The 18,125-nt window shown below is 35.0% G+C and overlaps 2 protein-coding genes and 1 pseudogene across 6 annotated transcripts in view; 1 reads left to right on the forward strand and 2 right to left on the reverse strand.

Annotated features, from left to right (window-relative positions):
- The first annotated feature begins 1,045 nt into the window (after window positions 1-1,045).
- Window positions 1,046-5,120, forward strand: LOC111468253 (annotated as a pseudogene).
- Window positions 5,121-5,436: 316 nt separating this feature from the next.
- On the reverse strand, window positions 5,437-9,917 carry LOC111468201 (zinc finger protein CONSTANS-LIKE 9-like). 2 transcript variants are annotated; one of them, XM_023113340.1, is made up of 6 exons: window positions 9,657-9,917; window positions 9,151-9,314; window positions 8,192-8,857; window positions 7,525-7,749; window positions 6,487-6,791; window positions 6,114-6,252 (listed from the first exon to the last, which is right to left on the reverse strand). In XM_023113340.1, exons 3-6 carry the CDS (start codon window positions 8,765-8,767, stop codon window positions 6,123-6,125), a joined length of 1,236 nt encoding a protein of 411 aa, XP_022969108.1. In that variant the 5' UTR covers window positions 8,768-8,857; window positions 9,151-9,314; window positions 9,657-9,917; the 3' UTR covers window positions 6,114-6,122. The 2 variants fall into 2 exon arrangements, with proteins under 2 accessions (XP_022969110.1, XP_022969108.1); XM_023113342.1 differs by lacking the exon at window positions 9,151-9,314 and having other exon boundaries at window positions 5,437-6,252; window positions 9,657-9,916.
- Window positions 9,918-12,036: 2,119 nt separating this feature from the next.
- The window catches only part of LOC111468098, a 10,648-nt gene continuing 4,559 nt past the window's right edge, over window positions 12,037-18,125 (reverse strand). The window contains exons 6-18 of one of the 4 annotated variants that reach the window (XR_002714708.1): window positions 17,957-18,037; window positions 17,817-17,851; window positions 17,619-17,706; window positions 17,408-17,545; window positions 16,581-16,772; window positions 16,407-16,486; window positions 16,225-16,297; window positions 16,040-16,141; window positions 15,607-15,712; window positions 14,740-14,827; window positions 13,984-14,561; window positions 13,342-13,402; window positions 12,037-12,290 (exon numbers count right to left, since the gene is read on the reverse strand). Coding sequence is in view for 1 of the 4 variants with exons in the window: in XM_023113159.1 (XP_022968927.1) it covers window positions 14,378-14,561; window positions 14,740-14,827; window positions 15,607-15,712; window positions 16,040-16,141; window positions 16,225-16,297; window positions 16,407-16,486; window positions 16,581-16,772; window positions 17,408-17,545; window positions 17,619-17,706; window positions 17,817-17,851; window positions 17,957-18,037 (1,167 nt within the window). In the remaining 3 variants the exon portion in view is untranslated. Of the gene's footprint in view, window positions 12,291-13,341; window positions 13,403-13,792; window positions 14,562-14,739; window positions 14,828-15,606; window positions 15,713-16,039; window positions 16,142-16,224; window positions 16,298-16,406; window positions 16,487-16,580; window positions 16,773-17,407; window positions 17,546-17,618; window positions 17,707-17,816; window positions 17,852-17,956; window positions 18,038-18,125 lie in introns of those variants that run through there. The other 3 variants (XR_002714709.1, XR_002714710.1, XM_023113159.1) reach the window with 3 other exon arrangements.

Consider the following 18,125-nt stretch of genomic DNA (forward strand, 5'->3'; position numbering starts at 1 on the left):
TTTTTTTTTTTTTTTTTTTTTTTTTTTTTTTTTTTTTTTTTTTTTTTTTTTTTTTTTCACGTAATTTAATTATTAATTTTTTTTTAAATACGTGATCGAGTTGAAGACTCCGACATTTTCATTTTAACCCGTTGAATTATATTTACGAATATAGGACATAACCCGTGACCAAAAAGGTTAGAAGGTTCTCACCTCCACATATTATTAATTGAATTATTATTATTTTTAATTTAATAATTGCTTAAATGATAATTGATATATTATCATTATTACTTTAAGACCCATTGAATTCATTAAAAAAACAAATAAGAATAAAATAAAATAATAAAATATATATATATATAGTGGCAGTCTCATGGAAATCAATTGGGCCCTTCTTTGAGGGCTTTCAATAGCCCATTAGAAAGAGGCAGATCCAGCCCATATTGAGAACGAGTTTGGGCTTGGAAGGCCCACTAAAAGTGAGAGAGGTCCAGCCCAAACACTTTATTATTATTTTCTTAATTTTTGCAGGAATTATATTATTATTAATAAAGTATCTTAATACCAAGTTACATGGTTGATTATATATATATATGTGAGCGTACATGATTCAATCAAAACAAATAAATTTAATAAATTCAATATTGCAAAAGTTGAGGATAACTTAATTATAAAAATTACACATTTATAGACAATAATTTAGTAATTCATAAAAATAAGAATTATAAATATAGGACGGAAATGTAAACTATTGACAAATATGGGACATAAATTATAAGTAAATTTAAATTACTGATATTTTTTATTTTCATTCTAAATTTAAATTTTTAAAAATTTAAATGTATTTTTTACATAATTTTAAAAGTTAATTTTTTTTTGTGAGAATAAGTACAAAGTTAATATATTTTTATTAATTTAATCAATAATTAAATCGATTTTTATTTTTTTATATATATATAAAAAACCTTATCCACATGCATATTTTTTTTAAAATTTAAAAATAAAAAGTATTATTTTCTATTTAAATTTTTTTTAAAACCACCTTCTTTTCTTCTTCGTAAACCCTATTTCACGTTCAGCCACGCTCACCGTCCATTACTGCACCCTACTCCGTCGACGAACTCCGCACGATGTTTCTGTCCGACGCCGTATCAGCAGCTGCCGCCGAACGCTGCACTGTCAGCTGCCGCAGCATTCCGACGAAATCGTCGTTGCCTACTCCGTCTCACACTCTCTAGCCGCTTCGAGCAATCAGAGTTAATTATATCTGTTTTTCTTCTTCTGAGAAACACAGTGGTTTAGCCCCTTACCTGCGCCGCCGCTGCGCATTTTCAGATCCCCAAGGTTTTATTTATTTTTATATGTTGCTACGTTGGGCTATGTTGGTATGTTCTCTTCACCGATGGAGAAGAAAACTAAGAACGAATATGTTGCAAATTAGAGGAAAATAAAAACAGATTGAATACGAAGGAAAATAAAAACATGTCGTTATCTGAATCATTAGATAGAAAGGATAAAATGTGTAAGAACTTGAACATAGCAAAGGAGAAACTCACATATAGTTTGGGTTTCTAAAAAAAAAAATGATTGAAATTATTGTTATCAATAAAAAAAACCAATAATGGACAAACAAAATAGAAAGTTAACATTGAGTTCGAGTGTGATTGAATGTCATTGAGTCTTCTTGAGTATAACAGAGACTATAGATGCATATGAACTGGCATAGGGTAGCTTTTGTTGCTCAATGTAATTTTTTTTTAAAACTATTTTTTAAACCGTTGATTTCATTTTTTTTGGAATCCAAATAGACTGATTTTAAAATCCATCAAAATTCTGGGGTTCTAAACGGGGGTTAAGATTGTTGAAACTTTTGTTTGGGATAAGCTGTGCATTTGAATCAGTATCATGGTTGACGACTGGAATGCAGTAGAATTGGTGAGAGTGCGAAGAGAAGGAAAAAGATGGGTTCCAGGAACAAGAAAAGACCGAGGATGATGGGTGGAAGTGGGAACAAAGTTAAGGTTGATAGGAAGATGAAGAAACTCTTCCAAAAGCGGGCGTGATTATAATTTAGATGAGGACGATGATGATGAGAAAACTCCGGTGATTGGAGACGAGACCAAAACTTCAATGCTCAGTCATGAGGAGATTGGAGATGAAGAGTTTTCTGAGGGTGAAGAGGAAGGGAAGGATGTCAATGCAGATGCCGAGCTATCCGAAGACGATGAAAATGGTGATATTCAACCAGGTATAACTAAGTTTACAGAAGGTTGTAGAGCATTCCGGGCTGCATTAAGGAGTATCCTCAAGAAGAGCATATCTGATGAAACTCTGGTACTTTATATCTTAAATGGGTCGGAATTATTTTCATTAGTTGAAGTAATAAGAAAAGTATTTGTGCCATGTTTGTGTTGCAGGGTCCTATATTATCAGCAAACAAGAAGCTTGTTGCTGAAAAGCTTGCAGAAGAGGAAGCTGAGAGGAAAGTTAAAGGAGAGGCCAAGAAAGAGAAACAAATGGTATTTCCTTTTAAATAAAAGATTTTGCTTGTTTATAATTTAGCTTTTGCTTAGAATTTGTTTATTGCAAAGGTGGGATCTCACAATCCACCCCCTTCGGGGTCCAACGTCCTTGCTGGCCTTCGTTCCCTTCTTCAATCGATGTAGGACCCCCCAATCCACCTCCTTTGAAGCCAGCATCTTTGTTGACACACCGCCTCGTGTCCACCCCCATCTAGGTTCAACCTCCTCGTTGGCACATCGCTCGGTGTCTAACTCTGATACCATTTGTAATGGCCCAAGCCTGCCGCTAGCAGATATTGTCCTCTTTGGGCTTTCCCTTTCGGGCTTATCCTCAAGGTTTTTAAAACGCGTTTCCCTTTCAAGCTATGTTTTCTTCTCCAATCGACGTGGGATCTCACATCAAATGTTTGAATATGGTAGGTGGGAGGAAAAGGCCATGTGAAACCTGCTACTTGCTTGGATTCTAATGAAAAGTTTCTTATTGGCGTTGCTACTAAAGGAGGTAGCCTAGTTCGATTTTACTTTGAGTTGGGAAAGGTTTTCTATTTTATTTCAACGGTGATTACTACATCTCTCATCATACTAACACAGTAATCTCCATGTGTATTGCTGCTTGTCGATTGTCGGTTGTCAAGTTGTTTAACGCTGTAAGTAGCCAAATTTTGATATCAGACAACTTTTTTGTCATATCCTCATCTATGTTGCATTCATCGCTGAATTCCATTATTTTGAATATGATACAGGTCAATAAGGCACAACATGCTCAGAAAAGTTTGAATCCTTCGAGAGCTAAAGATGTTAAAGGTATTAGGCCTTTTACGTAACTTTGATCTCAGAAGTTAATAATTTCACTTTCTTTTATCTTGCCTTGTGAATATGCTGTCCCTAAATTAGCATTCAATTAATTTTGGTGCTTCTGCATGTTGCATTATATTCAATTATGTAGGTTAACTTTCCTATTACTATGATGTATGCCACCTTATATTCTGTTTTGTGTTTCTGCTTTCAACCATGTTGTTTAGTCTGACTACATGCTATGTAATAGCCCAAGCCCACCGTTAGCAGATATTGTCTTCTTTGGGCTTTCCTTTTCGAGCTTCCTCTCAAGGTTTTAAAACGTGTTTAGTAGGAAGAGGTTTTCACGTCCTTATAAGGAATGTTCGTTCCCCTTTGCAACCGATGTGGGATCTCACATGTTAAATTTCTAAATAACGAATCATTGGCAACTTTACTAATTTGCTGACTTTGTTTGGGAATATGTGTGGTTGAAGTAGCCAGTGATTTAAAAGGCATGTCTCTTGAATTTATCGACCTATTAGTCTCTCGTGCATACTTCTAGTTGACTAATGCTTTCCCCTGTGGCTTATATAGGACTACTAATGTTTAGCGAACCCTGTTAGACCCTCTTTTGTTTGCATATTAAGACAGCTTATTCTTCCGTTCTTGACTTGTGATTATGTGAGTAGCTACTCAATATTGAAGGTGAACGATATCCTAACTTTTTCGTTCTATCCTGTCTCATACGAGTACTTTATTTGTTTTATACTGCCAGCAATAAATAAACGCAGGACAGAAGCTTTCTTTTCTGAGTTGGGCAAGACAATTTTGTCAGCAACAAACAGTAATGCAAAGGTTGGTTATTTTCTGCTATAGAATTTGATAAATCTATTGCAGCTTTTAACCAATTGTTGGTAAGTTCTTTATTAATTCTCTTACAAGCAATGATACTTTCGACGAATACCTGAGGAGGCGTACCGACTTGTGGCTTTTTTCATTAGCATCCTCATCTTCATTAACGTGTTTATGTGCAGTGGAATGGGGACTGGTAGGGGGATGTCCATGGGGTCGAGCAGGGGTCGGGATGGTTTTCATGTCCTCACAAAATTTCCTATAAATTTTTATGAAAAAAGGTTGGGATGGGGAATGGGGACTAGTCCGTGTAGGGGCGGGGAAAATGGACAGCTCTAGGGGATGGGGTGTATGTTAAGAGAGTGAAGCTCAGGTCAAGTCACGATCATATATTATCTGTTTCTTCATGTCCATAAAGAAACTCAAATGGCCATCTTTATGTTGAACAGTTAGACACATCAGGTGGTGCAGTGGACGCCGAAGGACCCGCTTGGGCTCCATTGCGTGATAATTATATGCTGACCAATTCCAAGTTAAAAGATTGGGATAAGATGCCAGTAAGATAAGATTTACTTTCAAAACCTAATGTCTGTCGGTTTCGATTTTCATATCGTCGTGATCAATTATACTTCAATGATGGCCAAGGACAATGGGAGGATGTTAGAAGACAGTAGCTCAGATGAGGATTGATAGATGTTGACACTGCTGGGTTCTATTTTGGCTTGTTAGTTTCGAACTGCAAAGGAGTAACTCAATCCATTCCCCTCATGATGTTGGTGCCAAATTCACCAAGCATGCTTCAGCTGTATGTCAATATGTTGTCGATTCAACTGTGCATATCGTCGATATTGTAGGATTTTCGGGCAAATTGCTTGAAAGATGAACATTTTGGTCTTGATTTGTATGTTTTGCACAAATAGTCAAAACTCAAAAGAAATGTGTTCTTAACCTTCAACACATTGTGTTTGTAAAGTGACTATGATAGTACGAGAGGTTGTTAGGTGTCCGCTTCATTCGAGCGGTTGCTTTCAAAATAGTATAAGATTTAGAAGGAACGAATGCAAGAGATTTAGGCTACGTTATACTCTCTCAACTCATCTTTTATTCAATGTCTCCCAAAAAAAGAAGTGAATTCCATATCGAAAACATGCATATAGCAAACGTAGTAAACTAAGCCAAACATGAAAACGATAGACGCTTGATTTGGTTTATATGCCTTTTGGACTTTCTAACACCATCGCCACATCCTTTACGAAGAACTTACGAGCTCTTGACAGAACAATAAAAACTATCAATATCTCTGTGAAGTAATGGGACTACAAAATTGGTTAAATACACTAGTAGTACCAATCTTTGCAACATATACATTCATCGTCGTGTTCGGGTAACGAAATTTGAAGTTACAACAGTTCAATATTGTCCCAAATATAATCGTTCTGGCTGCATATTTCAACCTCATCAAATGAACAGATGATCAAATTTACAAGTCAGTTAAAAAGGGAATCAAGATTACCTGGAAACTGTGAATTTGGTGCAGCCATGTTTGTCAAAGAACCAAAAGCAAGGAGGAAGACGTGCCTTCCATGTTGTGAACACAGCCCTTGCCAGCCAATGATCAGTATAGTCTTTTTTCAAATTTTAAGTACATATCAAAGGAGCTGAAGCTGGATTGTTAACCAAGAAAACTATGCCCGTTTCTTACAGCCCGGAAATGTACATCGTCTTGGAGGCCAATTTTCGCAATCCTTTGTTCGTTTTACGTGGTATGGATACAGAATTTTTGCCCTTCGAGTTGTATCGATAGAGCTATTAGACCTGGCTTTTTGTACATATACCTGATGAAAACTCAGGTTCCTTTGTATACAATTATACTTCCTGTCAGACTCCGGGATATCGAGATATTTATCCATTGATTAGAGTACAATGTCGGACCCTTCAGCCATAAATCTTTTTTTTTTTTTCGTGTGATCTCCGAAAGTTGATGTTCTTTCAGTAGCTTCTGGTTTGACTCATCGGATCATAGTCATAAGCTTCTCCAGCTTTAACAAAGCGCCCCTTGACCCGTCTTCGAGTATCGGCCCGCACTTTGCGAGAGGCATACCTCACCTTCTTTTCAAACCTATAATAGGATCAAACAATTGAGAATGCAAAAGCTTTGTAAAATACAAAATCAGAGTTATTTGCAGCATCTTTTAACAGCATTCAAGACAGTTCATTAGCGTTTTTATGGTGATTTATGTCGTGTGACGGTAATATTCCAGAATTTCAATTGCAACAAGTGCTAACATAGTCAAGAAGCAAAAAAAAAATTGAAAACTTGCAGAAAGAGGTAGAGAAAAACCCGCATACTCACTTTCGAGCTTTCTTCTTTTCCTTGTAGCGCATTACAGCATCGCTACGATTAGATGATTGGAAGGAACTCTCTGTAGCCATAGAACACCATGGAGGCTCTCCCATCAGAAGCATTGATGAAGCTCCACAGTCTTGATGTTCGCCTGCGCTACTCTCTCCAGTCATGCCAGAAAACGATCGACTGGAATGCTCTTGCTTATTGTTATAACAAAGAATCGGGTCAGTCTTCGCACTCATCACAGAGTCTGCTGATGCTGCATTACTGCTTGCAGGCTGCATCATATTATTAGCTAAACCTGACGGCCCCTGAATTTACATTTATGTTGAGCAAGCATGTATTAATACTTAACTCAGAGCTTGAAATTGTTAAGTATACTCAAGTGCAATTACTAGCATCCTAATGCTTGTTATAACTTGGTACTCATCAAGTGGTGTGTAAATATCAAATCCTTGCAATTTTATCTTTGAGAAACAACTAAGAAGGTGCTTGTGAGATCCCACATCGGTTGGGAGAGGAGAACGAAGCGTTCTTTATAAGGGTGTGGAAACCTTTCCATAGCAGATGCGTTTTAAAAACCTCGAGGGGAAGCCAGAAAGGGAAAGCCCAAAGATGACACTGTCTATTAACAGTGGGCTTGAGCTGTTACAAATGGTATAAGGGTCAGATACCGGGCGATGTGCCAGTGAAGAAGCTGAGCCTTGAAGGAGAGTGGACACGAGGCTGGCAGTGCTGGGCCTCGAAAGGGGGTGGATTAGGGGGTCCCACATCGATTGAAGAAGGGAATGAGTGCCAGCGAGGACGCTGGGTCCCGAAGGTGGGTGGACTGTGAGATCCCACATCGGTTGGGGAGGAGAACAAAACATTCTTTACAAGGGTGTAAAAACCTCTCCCTAGCTGATAGGTTTTAAAAACCTTGAAGGGAAGCTCAAAAGAGCCAAAGAGGACAAGGGCATGCTGATCGTCACAAAATTAGGTGAAAAATAACACGAAGCAATGAGAGACTAATTTTCAATAAGCAATTAAAGAAGATTGAGGTACCTTTGCATCAGTCGCACCAGCGCAACCAGATTTAGCAGCAGCTAAGCTTTTGATCCTAAACAAGCTATCAATACCACCATTCTCTAACAATTCTTCAGAATAACTGAGGGATACACCAAATAGTTCTTCATAATTTTCAATATTCAAATCTTCATCCATATTCAAACTCTCGTAGAAGTCATCGTCAATGTCGAATTCAGGACCTTTTGTTCCAGGATAGTGCAACTGCATATTAATAGCATGAAATTGGCAAAGATTCTTATGAAAAAACTGTGAAAGATTAAGACATTAACGTACGAGTCTTACAACCTTTAGCCTATGACCTGTCGAATGGAAAGTTTGCTTATACATTCTGTTCTTACAACCTACTAACGATTTTAAAAAAGAGAATCATACGGTGTACGCACGTAGATCGATGGCCATTAAGATTACGACATAAAAGTATGAGTCTATGACCTTGTTCATTTGTCCTTTGAACGTAGTCTAGTCTATGAACTTGTTGTACTGCATCTACTAGTTCGGTCTATCAACAGGCATTTCGAGTGAACGACACCATATGGGAAGGATTTAGATTGAATGAAACAACATAAATGAATGATTACAAGCTACATATGCAACCATTTTGGTTTTAATTTACTCATGAAGAATACGATTTACGGTTATATACCTTGGGTGAAGTTGCACCTGTAGTAATTGGTTGGTCCATAATGTGAGGCTTGGATAAATATTGAGGCGCCGAAGAGGACGCGAACCAAATCGATTTATCCCCACTTGGGAATTCGTTGGTTTCATCGACACCAGATACATTTTGACCAGCTTTATCATCAGGGCCCCAGGCGTTTACTGCACTATTTTCGGCAATGCTCATCAATCCTAATTCTTGCTCGCAAGCATCGCTTCCAGAAGGGAGATCCAGAACAAATGACCAGATAGATGAGAGCTCCGCAGCTGTCGGGCAGTCCGAGTAACAATTGATTGGTTGCCTCTTTCGAGATGAAATGGAGGCGGATGAGCTATGCCCCATGTAATCACAGTTTTGACAAAGTGAAATATTCTCTTCAGGACATCTAACAAATGCTGCTTGGGAATGACAGCGATCACATAACAACGTTCTTGAGTGTCGCCTCGACAAGGCGTTAGCAGAATGAACATTACGGTCACAAGATAAGCACAAAGCTGCAGCATCGGATCGACAGTAAACAAACGACCTTTGTTGCCCACAGAAATCACACATATAACCCATACTACAATCAGATCTTCAAACCGTTCCCTTAGAAATCCTTCCAGACAGCCAAAACTAGAATCAACTATAGGAACAAGCGAAATGCAGCTTCTGCAATAGATCAAAATCACATTAATTCAAATTATCACTCCCCAAATCTTCACAAATGCCAAAAAAAGGCTGTTCTAAGATATCTGTTAGCTCTAAACAAAGATTGAGTATCCAACCTACAAATGAAAATGTATACCATCCCCATGATTTCCTTCTCAACAAAACCAAATATGATATCAGCTAAAATTCAGAATGATATCAAAAGAAACCATCGAAGAAAGGCAAACAACTTAGCTACTATTCATGAAGAACACATAATTGGAAAACTGAGTATGTGTAGGTGAAACCAGAACCTGCGTTTATGTGGAAAGATATGGGCACTACCATGGCCCCAGCTCCAAGAAATTAACACAAATTCATATTCGGCATGAGAATAAAGGGGGAAGAGAAGAAAACTTTCGTGAACATTCAATTCTGATCCATGAGTACCATGGCCACAATAAATAGAGTTAGCTTCCTACAATGATTTCAAAGACTGAATGAATCAAAACGTCTACCTCCTTTACAAATCATAATTAGCAGTCAGAAAAAGAGAAAACCAGCAGCAAAAACACACAAATTCAGACAATCAAAAGCAACCCAGTAGCCCAAAGAATCAAAACAAGAAGAACAAAGAAGAACACAGCAATAACAAGCTCATGCAAACAGACAAGAAACACAAAATAAAACGTCCCAAGAGACAAAATCCGGCAATATTTGTACAGAAATCAGTTGCTAAGAAGATGAACAACACACAAAAACAGAAAGAGAGGAAGAACTGAGGAGAAGTATAAGAGTTGAAACAAAGAAATCACCGTACCTAGAAAAACAGAAACAGAGATCGGTAAAAGGGGGCTTCAGATTATAAGAAAATCAATGATTGCAGGAAGAGAAACACAAAAAAGCTGGAAAGTTTAGAGAATCCCTCTTAATCTGATTCTGGGTTTTTTTTTTTCTTTCTTTTCAATCCCTCCTTTTAGATGGATAGAGGAAGAGGAGAAGGATATGGGATGAATGGGAAGGAGAAAATTGACATAACCCAATTTAAAAAAAAAGGTTTCTTTTTTTAGGTGATAATGAAAAAAATAGATCAGAAAGGAAAAGGGAGAAAATCTAAGAATAAATTAATAAATTATATATATATATTTTGTTAAAGGTATAAAAAAAAAAAAAAGAAAAAAAAAAAAAGGGGAAGAGATTATGAAGGAGGTTAGGCCCTCAGTCTGTGTTAATGGTCCCTCCAATTGAATGCATCAAAACCTACTTGGCATGTGCTTTGCCAATTCCCATTTTTCCATTTTTCTGACTCTGCTTTGTATTTAATTGCCAAAAGCCAAAAAGAGCACTTTTTAATATTCTTAAATAATTTTTATTTTTCTTACAATATATATATATATATATATATTTATTACAGATATTATATTAGCTTGAGTTGAGTGTATCTTTCAAAATTAAAATATCTATTTATTGATTTTTTTTTTTTTTTTTTATAAATATCTTAGGGGTTCCTAAATTTTTTTTGAATTATTGTATATTGACTAACAAAATTGTAAAATCACCCTTGTGAATAATAAATTAATATATATATATATATATATATATGTATATGAATGCTCCTGAAAAGGAATAAGTTGTTTCTCTTCTTATTGGTTAGATAGTAGGTGCGATGATTTACTTTATGATGCGAGGTCTCTAGTTCAAGTTCAAAATGGCCTAACTACGTTAAAGGAAAAGAATAGAATAAGGATTTACGTTAAGGAGATGTAGCTTAGTTGGTAAAACTCTGCTCTTCTAATTGGGTTGTTACTTTTAAGGTTGGATGTGTAATTATCCGGGCGGAAATGATAGCATCTTGGATGTGTAATTGTCCAGATGTAAATGATAGTATTTTGTATTTGAATCATGGCTCACTTTTTCTAAGTAATGAGGAAGAGGATCGAAACATGCCACTGAAAAACTGAAAATTCTACTGAGATAAGATGGGCTATCAAGAATCTAGAGGAAATAGGATGAGCCGCTGATTGAAAAACTGAAAATTCTACTGAGATAAGATGGGCTATCAAGAATCTAGAGGAAGTAGGATGAGCCGCTGATCAGATGTAGTATGGATCGTACATAATTTTAAGGAATTTTTTAAAAATTATGATTATTATTATTATTATTGCATAGAGAAAATGGAATATGAGAGATTGTTTGATAGTAGACGCTAGGGTTTGTGTGTATGCCTTTCCAATACATTTAAATGTAAACTAAGCTTTTGGTTTCCCATTTGGTGCAATTAGGCACCCACTTAATCATATATGCATCATAAAGGGTGCTTTTTTGGGTAAATAAAAATGCATATTTTAAATCTCACCCAATTTTCAACTATTAATTAATTCAAATCTTAAACTTTTTAATCACTTGAAAAAGTACTCTTCTAATAACCCGCTATTTATTTATCTTTATTATCGTAAGTACGTGTAATTACATGAAATATCTCTCAAAACCCATCATAGTAAGATTATCAACCGTTGAATGAAAGGTAAGTTAGTTAGGTACTGGAAACTTTGTATTTTATTACGTTATAAATACTTGCTCCTTTTTGTGATAGGCTATAAATACTCGTCAATTGTAATAAGTTATAATATCTCAAAACTAAATTACCAAAATACCCACAAAAACTAACCGATAAAAGCTCAATGAAATCAGTCGAATCACCACAACGTCCTAATTCTTAACTACAAAAACTCTCCAAACTAACCACAAAACCAAGTGAAAAGCACCAAACCTAAATAGTGTTCAACATTATAAAAAGAAAAAAGACACTCTTGAGTTTAGCTTTAAAATGGTTAAAATCACTTGGGAGGTATTCAACATAACTCCCGAACCTACCTTCAATTATTCAAAGTTAATTTAACATTAGCTAACACAATTTTTATACCATCAAAGTTGATTTTGAAGGACTAAAGATATGTTCGGGACGATTATGTACCCAACAAATATGATTTTAACCACTTAAGAATCAAGTAGCCACCACAAACCAAGTTCTTCCAATGAATAAGATAAATAAGATGTCACATCTTTATGCCTATCCATCACATAGATTTGAAAAGATTATTCAAACTTTACAACAAACAGTAAATCCCACTTGAAAAGCTACTCATCTCAGATCATGTTTGGAAGGAAGAGAACAAATTGTACAGAAAAAAAAGGACAACTGAGAGACGAATTGTCGATTGCAATAGATCTTCTTCAAAACCCTGTTTCTTAGATGCTATCTTCAAAGCTCAAAGAGAGAGAGAGAGAGAGAGAGAGAGAGAGATTTGTAAATAAGGGGAATCGAAGACCTACTTGGCAAATGAAGAAAAGACAGCAAAGATTCAACAATGAAGCATTCAACCCCACCAACCAAAAAGTGTTCAAAAGTGCTTTGTCCTCCTCCCACCTTTCTCTCTTCAACATTATTGTATCCCTGCATCCAACGATACTCTCCTCATCAACATTTCCATTAATCAAAGAATTAGGTGAACAATCCATCCACATTTAAACAATAACATGAAAAAACAGGCAATGAACAGTAAAAATGTTATTGTACAGTAGAAACTTCAACAAGAACATCATAAATACTAATAATAAAACTTCATAATCAGCCTGTATTTCAATCAACATCAAAGCTTAGTGATGTGATGGAATGTTAGTGATAATAATACAATAGAGATTCTATGCTATTATGATCATAAAAGTTTTTCATTTCCAACGTATAAATTGAATGAGATTTTCACTATTTATGTCTTTCAATCATTTAAGTTCATAAGAAACTTTTAAACAGACAAAATCCTACTAGTCTTTGTTATAATACTATTGGAGGCTCTAAACAATTTGACATAAGAGAACATTGCATCAAAATATTAGGTCCTTGTCAGTTCGCTAGTCCTCAGCTTAAGGCATTCTGGATTTTGTTGTCCACAAGGAAAACGTTGGCCATGACATAATACCCATTTGCCATGAAAACGTGGCTTCGGAATTTGAATATCACAAGAAATCTTCTTCCCTATCTTAGCCCAAACTCAATTTACCTTTCCACAAAAAATAGATTTTATTTTTTTGGAGAGGGGTGGACACAAGACGGTGTATCAGCAAGGACGGGCCCCAAAGAAAGGTGGATTGTAAAGTTGGGAAGGAGAACAAAACATTATTTATAAGCGTGTAAAAATCTCTCCCTAACAAACAAGTTTTAATTATTTTGGTCCTTGTACTTTTATTTCTAACCATTTAATCCTCATAAAATATATATATCTATATATATAACAACCATAAAAACCATAAAGAGTTAAAATTAAATTTAAAAAACAACCTATAAACAAAATACCTCCCCAAGGTAATATATTTGTACGACTTAATTAAAACAATATTGAAATTAAAAGAAACATTTTTTTTAAGACCTAATACATTTTTAAAGAATAGAGACTAAACCATTAAAAAAAAAAAAAAAAAAAAAAAAAAAAAAAACTACGTAGAATTACCTAGAATATGTTATACGAGCAAAGTGATTTCACCTCTTTTTGTTCTTCAAACCCATCTTTCCTACAATATTGTACAAGTAAAATAGAAATATAGAAGAATATATTTCATTTTTCTCTAAAATTCCAACTAATAAATTTGAAAAATGACATCCAAGCCCAACACATGAGGTCACCAACACACAAGTCCTGCCTCTCCTCCATTTCCCATCCTAATAATTATCACTTGCACCCTCATAATGCCACGTGAAGCTACAATAAAAACTGGACCAAGCCTTGCTGGCTTCCTTTAAATCAATGGCATGAGAAACACTATAATATTAAAAACAAAGATGCTGATCCAAGCAGATCCTACCCTGTTTAACAAATTTATGTTTATGTAATAATGCCCAATTTGGACCTCATGTAATACAAAGTAGGGTGGCTTGGCAAGAAAATAAAAGGCATATCCAACTTGAGGTTTTTTTTATATTATGATCAGATAAATAATGCATTGGATCATTTGGGTCATGCTAAAATCCAAATAACAACAAAGAAATCAAGCAATAAGATCCTAGGATTTTGACTCAGTTGCTAAACTCCATGACCTAACAGACAAATCCACTCTATCATTATATTACATTTTAATAGCCCGTGAGATATTACCTAATTTTGAATGATGATGCTTGATGAAGCCTGTGCACTGATAGCTTTAACCTCGTGGTGTAGCTCCAACTTGATCCTCGCAAGTCACTTTTCCATCATCCATGATGGACTTCAACTATTAGATGAGACATCAGAGTCATGAAACCAAGATTGATTAATCTCAGCCTTTATCATCATTAATCTTGCTCAAAGTTTAGATGTATTTGGTCAAATAGCAAGCTTCAACTACAGACATAAATCACGAAGTAACTCATCCAAGGGGTTAGCTAAAATTCTCATTGCTCCGTGTATTTTCAAGGGGAAAATACCTGACAGCTGAATAAATCTAGATTTTACAATAATGCTGGAACTGCCAGCAACATACAGAAATACAGAGAAAATGCTATTGTCGGCATCAGCTTGATGACCTTTGTACGACTTCCGAAACACATCTACAAACTCTTAAAATCCTCGAATATCCAGAATCTAAATTCCCAACTGCAGCTCTAATGTCATTTAACATGGACTCTGAGAGTGTGTATTTATTCGAAGCAGGAGATTCGACCTTATGCGGAAGAACTTCAGAAGGATAAATCCCTCTGCCAAGAGACCAAGTAATTAATCAATACGATTATTTTAATATTCCTATATATATCAAATTCATGATCAAGAATCAGTAATAAGTAATAGAATTTGCCGGTAAAATATTAGGTCAAATAATTAGGCAATTCAGACGAGCAACGGTAGAAAATATAGAAAGATAAAACTGTAGCTTACCGACTCAAATCTGATACGTCCAGAACAAGATTTACCTTCCTGCCACTTTGGAAGTTGATGAAACTAAGCTGCAAATCGAGCTTCTCGTCTGCAAAATTATTAGTACAGCAAAAAGGAAATTAGATTTTCAAGTTCTCAGAAGGGAAAACAATTTCTGGTCATGAAACCTCCATAGCTTATTCATGAAGTCGAAATCAATTTGAGGAGCAAAAATAAGCAGGAAACACCAATAGCATGCATAAAAATGTAGCATGGAGCTGCAACTGTTTCAAATACACACAAACTATTTCAGGAAAGGTTGTCTGGAATAGTGTTTTAAAATGAAACATCGTTGGAAAAAACACTAATTAGGGAAAATCATGCATGTGGGTCATGTATGCTCCTGTTGAGATTAATTCCAGTTTTGTGTTTTTTTAAGTTTCTTACTTTATTGTTAGATTTAATTTTCAGATTAATGTCTTAAGTTGATGTTGTATCTAACATTTCAGTTGTTTGTTCTTTTTAAGTTTTCTTTTATGTTTCATGAATTTCTATTTTTTAATGTTAAAAATGTAAGATAGTGATAGTAATTAGGCTCATTTTTGTAACTATATAAGAGTGAACTTTCACGTAAAGTTTGTATCACATTCTTAGTGCCATTCATTTTTATCACCAAGTTTTGTACCACATTTTGTATCACTATTTTTTTCTACCTCAATTAGAAATTTATTTATCTATTGGATTCTACTTTCTCATTTTCCATTTTTTTTCTCTTTGTTTAACAAACACTGAGATTTTGATTATTGCTTCCGAAGTATTTTTCTCAATTGATTTCATTTTCTCAATAGAACCAACATCATGCATGGTCGTAACAAAAATATTCATGACCTGAGGGTGAGTAAAATCTTATTAGGATGAGATTTGAAATCTCTATCTGGGCTATCTGCATTTCCGCAATCACATCCAGCAGGTTGTGTAGAAAAGAACTCATCATCTGTATAGTAAATAGAGAGAGAATTAAAATATTGAAGGAATCAGCATAGTGCATCAACATTAATGAATATGGAGTTCGCAATCTAAACCGTTAAGGTGTTAACGAAGCAAAGATTCTAGCATATATGTAATCCGGATAAACACTACCGAAGGGACATTCACCTTTGTTTTTCAAATTGAAAGAAGATGCGTTATTTTAGTGAAACTGATAGGACCAGAAAATACTTGAAATAGAAACAGTGACCAAGGATACACGAGAAATGAAAGCGAAAAAGGTTGGATTGAATCATGAAGAGATAGACTAGCCAAGCAGGATGAATTAACTCACTTGAGTTTCTTTGGGCAAATGCCAGGAAGCATTATACTTCCGTGTCTTCTCAACGTTTATCACAAAAGCAAATGCACAGCACGCATTCATTTCTGGAACGTTCTGGAAGAGAAAAATAAAGTATTAACAGAATTGAAGGGAACAAGTAAAAGGCTGTAGAGAAAATAAAAGGTTTCATCTTGTACCTTCCCAATATGAGTATCATTCAATGTATTTAAGATGGTTACACCCGGGAGTGGATTGGCTTTAATTGTAATCCTATAAGTTAGAATCCCAATGAACAAACGCAGAGTTTAACTGATATTATTCATCATCAATGCTAATAAACGAAATATAAATAAACAGAAAAAATAGAAATAATCCCAACCTTTGGTAGGCATAACTAAGGTAGTTGAGAAGTATGGTGTAGTGATCATTCTTTTTCTCAAAATCATCTACCTTCCACATCTGAAAAAGTATAGATAATGTTTAACAAGCTAAATAAAAAATATTCAAGAAATTATGTTATTAGGTCAAAAAGAATATTAGTGAATGTACAAACCTGCAAACCCTGATAAATAGACCTGCAGAGCTTTCTCTTCCTTAGATGATCAATAACTAATCCAAGGATGTCAGTTGAACTAGTTACTCCTTTCAAGTTGCAATATGTTGAAAAATATTGGCCTAATCCCTTTATCTTCCCATCTAAAGATTCAATTTCGTGCTTTATCATGCTGGCTCTATCACAGGACGCCTGCACCAAACAAGTTTAGTTGTATCATTCACCAAGAAATAATTCGCCATACAAATATTTTGAACAGATATACACAAATGTGTTCAAACAAAAACATATGAATATCTAGTAACGATCATATAGAACATAATCCTAGTAAAATAACATAATTGATCTTTCTTTCAATGATCTACTAAAATGCATAGAGAGAATTCCTGAACATTGAAAAACTAATTTACAGCTCTAGTATAAAATGTCAACATTATGCTCCCATATTTTGCAGAAAAGTAAGCAGGATGATTGACCATTTTTTTATTCAATAGTCAAATTATTCAAATGCTCTTGACTGAAATATTGCAATATTGTGAACACAGAGATATTCGACCAGCATCTTAGAAAAATTCACATACACACCTTACACTCAAGCAGTAGTTCAGAGTTACGTGTGTGAACCATATTATTATTATTGCACATGAAACTAAGGGTGAAGACTAGAGATAGAATACCAAGGCTACAAGTCTAGTATATACACAACATAAAACAAATCCAAGACATCTGTCTAATGGTGAGACCTTGAAACTCCTATCGCATTGATTCAATTAATAGAATCTCCAACCATAAGAAAGGAATTATGATTCAAAAGCCTCATGCCTGACCTCAGAATCAATTGGGCATGAAAGACTATTTCCATCGTCAACTTGACTGTCCTTTGAACCAAATTTCCTGAGGCGGTCATAGTTCAACTTCAACATTTGAAAATCCTCAAAATGAGAGTTCAATGACTGTGCTCTATTCTGCATGGAAGTGTACACGGAGGTTAAAAGTTATTCATAATCCAAAAACTAAAATCACCAGAAAATAAGGTACCTGATATCCATCACGCTTTATACAAACCAACTGAAGCTTTGCCTTCTGATATGCTACTTTATACACCAACGATCTGGCTTCCACTACTCTGATAGCATCAATTCATGAGTGTTGAAAACAGTTATTTGTCAAAATCTTAGGAGTATGAGGAATTCACATAAAAACTGGTTTATATAGGCAGATGTACTTCCAAATCACCTTTTACGTATTGCTCCAAGATTCTCAATGACTTTCTACATATAAAACAAGACCAATGTTAATATGCCAAAGCTTCCACTAGGACAGTTGTTATGATATAATACCATATCAAAATATCAGCTCAGTTCAATATTCAAAACCTGAGACTGGATTTCAGAACACAGCAGTTCATATTCTTTAACCTTCAAAAGGTGAACCAAAGTATCTTCAAGCCTCTCAATCTACATACAAAAGAAGAAAGACAAAAAAAAAAAAAAAAAAAAAAAAAAAAAAAAAAAAAAAAAAAAAAAAAAAAAAAAAAAAAAAAAA

The sequence above is a fragment of the Cucurbita maxima genome, unplaced genomic scaffold (assembly GCF_002738345.1).
Source record: "Cucurbita maxima cultivar Rimu unplaced genomic scaffold, Cmax_1.0 Cma_Scf00036, whole genome shotgun sequence".
Taxonomy (NCBI): domain Eukaryota; kingdom Viridiplantae; phylum Streptophyta; class Magnoliopsida; order Cucurbitales; family Cucurbitaceae; genus Cucurbita; species Cucurbita maxima.